At 50.5% G+C, this 4,515-nt stretch overlaps 1 protein-coding gene across 2 annotated transcripts in view; it reads right to left on the bottom strand.

Moving 5' to 3' along the window:
* The window catches only part of PRKX (protein kinase X-linked), a 76,323-nt gene that overhangs the window by 17,924 nt on the left and 53,884 nt on the right, over positions 1–4,515 (bottom strand). For both annotated transcript variants that reach the window (XM_021681953.1, XM_021682657.1), the window contains exon 4: positions 1,229–1,348. In XM_021681953.1, coding sequence (XP_021537628.1) covers positions 1,229–1,348 — 120 coding nt within the window. The remainder of the gene's footprint in view (positions 1–1,228; positions 1,349–4,515) is intronic.

The following is a 4,515-nucleotide window of genomic DNA, read 5'->3' as shown; positions in this document are numbered from 1 at the left end:
AGATAGATAGATAGATAGATAGATAGATAGATAGATAGATAGATAGACAGACAAATAGATATAGGGATGCATGCATGGATGGATGGATTGATGGATGGAAGGAAGGAAGGAAAGATAGACAGGTAGATAGAATAGACAGGTGATGGATGGATAGATGGATTGATAGACAAATGGATGGACAGACGGATGGATAGATATGACAGATATAGAGAGATAAGGTGATAAGAGAGGACAGACACATAGATGATAGATACATGGGTAGATAGTTGATAAATAGATAATAGACTCGCAGACAAACACAGGTTTTCACAAGACTCCACTCTGGCCACACCCTCAGTGCAGAAATACACCTCTTTCCATCATTCTTTCCAACTGAAAGGGAAGGTTTCCAGGCAAAAAGCTCTGGTCTTTCCCTGCAGGGAATCAGGTGTGGAACTGGGTCAGGCTTTGGGTTCAACTGGGAGTAAACTCCAAGCATCTGCCGAGCTCCCCAGCAGGAAACAGGCCTGAAGAGGGAGGACAAAGGACGAGGCAGGGAGGGCGGAAGGAGGTAGAGGGGCCGCACATCCGACGGCCCCCCCAGCCAGTGTCCGGGCACCTCACAGACCAGCTGCCTGTCATCTACACCATCAGAGAAGAGCCTTTCCTCTGTAGGACCAGGAGGAATCCCCAGGTCTATGATTTCTAAGTGGGGGATGCTTGCTTTATGTTTCTGGTTGAGGAACATCACACCTGTCTCGTGCCTCAGCCAGACTGGAGTATTCACTCACGGTGATACCTTGATACCTGTTCAACACCTCTGGTCTCTGCATGCGGGGAAAGTGGAACCATGCAAGCCTCATGACAAGTAAGTATGGGCACACATTCTCCTTCCTGGCAAGGAACTCATTCATAAAGTCCTAAACTGTATGCCATTTATTTATCTTTATCCAACACGTATGGTCATTACCTTAGCTCTCTGCCTTGCTCCAAAAGAGTCCATGCAGAAGACTGAATATTATATTCATGGGAGACAGGGATACTTAAACACGAGGAGGTCCCAAATGCTGGTGCTTCCCATGTGCTTTTGCTCTTATGAAAGCACACTTAACTGTGGGTCCCCATTGCCATGTTGGCATGGGGAAACCGGCACGGGAGGACATCGGTGCCACCAAAAAGCACCGTTCTAGAAGCAGGGAAGGGAAGTGCCAGAGAGTACGTGTTGATTCTCCACAGGAGCCCTACTCACCCCGAGTGCATCTCAAATATCAGGATGCCAAGCGCCCACCAGTCCACGGCTCTCCCGTGGCCTTTGCTCTGGATAACTTCAGGGGCCAGGTACTCGGGTGTTCCACAAAGGGTCCATGTCCTGGGGACAGAGAAGGGCATAACAGAAGTTAGTGGTGTTGGGCAAATGCATGCGTCTCAGAAGGACTGAATGGGACGATGACGTCGGTGATCACGACGATGCCCCATCCCCACCCCCTGGACACTTCAAAGTGTTGGAGAGAGAAGCCAACGTTGTCTTAGAGGACTCTAGGAACTGCATGAGGTGACCTGAAGCCAGGACAGAGGGTCAGAACAGATCCTTCTCTCGGGAGCCACTGTGGGATCACAGCCTTGCAAACACCTTCAGTCCAGGGCTCCAACTTCAAGAACCACGGGAGAATACCATTGTATGAAGCCCCTCGGTTGGGGTACTGTTACAGCGGCCCCGGGAAAGGCATGTGCTCCCCACACCGGCCATGCACACTCTTCACTTCCTTCTAAAGCACCTGCAGGCTCAGCCCCGCACGTTCTGTATGGCACACTGTTGTCTAATGGAATGGAAGCTAATTGACAGTGGGGAACGGCAGACATCTGAAAATACAACTCTGGAGGTCAAGAAGATGGCCATACTGATTTCCACCTCTGTCTCTCCAGATGGCTGACCACCCCTCACCCGCTAAGACTCTGACAGATGAGAGCACGTCTCTAAGGAGGGCAGCGGCGGCTCAGAAAGAGGATGCTACGGGGCTTCTGTGAGTACGAGGTTTAGGTCCTCCTTGTGGCTTTGCTCCCTGGTTCACGGGAAGGAAAGAGTCAAACGTGCAGACCACTTCACACCCATCGGGATGGCTGTGAAAAACACAGAAGTGTCGGCGAGGATGTGGAGAACAGGGATCCCTCATGCACTGCTGGTGGGGACGCAAGTTGGTGCAGCCGCTGCGGGAAACAGTATGGCGGGTGCTTGAAAAGCGAAACCTCGCATCACCGTATGATCCAGCCACTACGCCTCCCAGTATATACCCAAAGGAAACGAAAGTCAGGGTGTTGATGACATACTTGCACACCCATGTTCAGACCAGCGTGACTCACAGTGGCCAAAGTCAGGTGCCAACCCAAGTGCCCTTCAATGGATGAACGGATAAAGGAAATGGGGTCCATTCACACAATGGAATAGGATTCAGCCTTAAAAAGGCATGACACCCTGACAACTACTAATGACGTGGATGGACCTTGAGGACATGATGCTGAGTGACATCAGCCAGACACAGAAAGACAAATACTGTAGGATGTCACATGTATGGGGTCCCCAGAGCAGGGAAATGCAGAGAGACAGGAAGTAGATGGTGGCGCCAGGGGCTGGGGGAGGGGGATGGGGAGTAAGTGTTTCACGGGGACAGAGCTTCATTTGGGGAGGATGCAAACTTATGCAGATGGATGGTGGGGATGGTCGTGGGACCTTACAAATGCATCTAATCCCACTGAACCATGTACTTAAAAATGGGGAAGATGGTCAATTTTATCCTAAGTATATTTTGCAACAATCTTTATAAAAAATGCAGAGGGGCGCCTGGGTGGCTCAGTCGTTGGGCGTCTGCCTTCGGCTCGGGTCGTGATCCCAGGGTCCTGGGATTGAGCCCCGCATCGGGCTCCCTGCTCCGCGGGAGGCCTGCTTCTCCCTCTCCCACTCCCCCTGCCTGTGTTCCCTCTCTCGCTGTGTCTCTCTCTGTCAAATAAATAAAATCCTTAAAAAAAAAAAAAAACGCAGAGACAGAAGAGGCCAGGTGGAGCAGGGTGTCCTCCAAGGAGGGAGGAAGCCAAAACAAGCATCTGAGAAACAAAGTCAAGGTGAGGCAAGCAGGATCTCGGCAGAGGCTGGACACAGGCTGGGTTTGGAAAGGGCTTGGGAATTTGTAACCCTAGAAAGACAGCAGTGTCCGGCTGGTGCTCTACACCAGGGATGATGCCGCGTGGGGTTCTCCATTTAGCAACTGAGACCTTGAGCACGCCTCCAGGCCACCCATGCCCATCTTGCCAACTTACGGGGCCCTTCGTGCTGGGCTCCCAGGCTGGTAGCATGCCCAAGGTCACCTGAAGCTAGCTGGAAATTGAGCTCTTAGGTCAAATTAAGACCAGGTGGAGGTGGCCACAGGTCATTATATATGCATCAGGGACAGTGTCTCCACTTGCATTTGGAAAGGTGAGTCTCTTTCTGGCTCCATCCTGGGTAAGAGGCACAGGTGGAAGGCTGTATAAATTTCCAGTTTCTAAGTTGCCCTGGGTAGCCCGATACTTCTTTAGAAGAAGGCCTTCCTGCAAACGGCGCTGGTGCTTCATGGATGTACACAGAGGCATAAACTGCTAGGGAGCTTCAGACAGCAGTAAACATGTAAAGATGAGACAAAGAGCCCCGGATGTTATTCAGAGACCGCTGGTCCAGGCTGTGAATTATCCATGCCCCAGGTCCTTTTTCCTGCTCACCCAGCTCTTGGAGAGCAGGCAAGGTGACACCTGACGTTCTCAATATGCTCACTGTTATCAGTTCCACCGTGGCAGGGATAGGAGACCATGTTAATGAAAGACGGTATTCTAATTGCTCATGTGTTCTTAAACTCTCATCGCCTGCCAGGGCATCCGTACAGGGCCAAACTGTGTTCCCCCCAAAAGTCCTAAACCCCAGAGCCTGTGAATGTGATCTTATTTGGAAATAGGGTCTTGCAGATGTAATCAAGTTAAGATGATGTCATATTGTTGGATCAAGATGAACTAACTCAGTAACTGGTGTCCTTGTAAGAAGAGGGAGAGACCGAGAGATCTCTCTCCACCATGTGAGGACACAGTGAGTAGACAGCCATGTAAAAGCCAGCAAGAGTCCTCACCAGCAACCAAGTTGCCCGGCACCCTGAGCTTGGACTTCCAGCCTCCAGAGCTGTGACAAATCAATTTCCTGTAAGGCTGTCAATCCTATCAGATTAGGACCCCACTCTCCTGACCTCACTGAACCTCAATTACCTCCTAAAAGCACTATCTCTAAATACAGTTGCCTTGGGAGGGTTAAAGCTTCAACACATGAATTTTGGAGGGACATAATTCAGTCCATAGCAATGGTGGTGATGGTGATATGATGGTGGTGGTGATGATTAGGATGGTGATGATGATGATGGTGAAGGTGGTGATGGTGGTGGTGGTGGTGATGAGGATGGTGATGATGATGATGGTGAAGGTGGTGATGAGGATGGTGATGATGATGATGGTGAAGGTGATGATGGT

Source organism: Neomonachus schauinslandi, chromosome X, assembly GCF_002201575.2.
Source record: "Neomonachus schauinslandi chromosome X, ASM220157v2, whole genome shotgun sequence".
NCBI lineage: Eukaryota > Metazoa > Chordata > Mammalia > Carnivora > Phocidae > Neomonachus > Neomonachus schauinslandi.
This window is presented reverse-complemented; position numbering and strand designations above follow the sequence as displayed.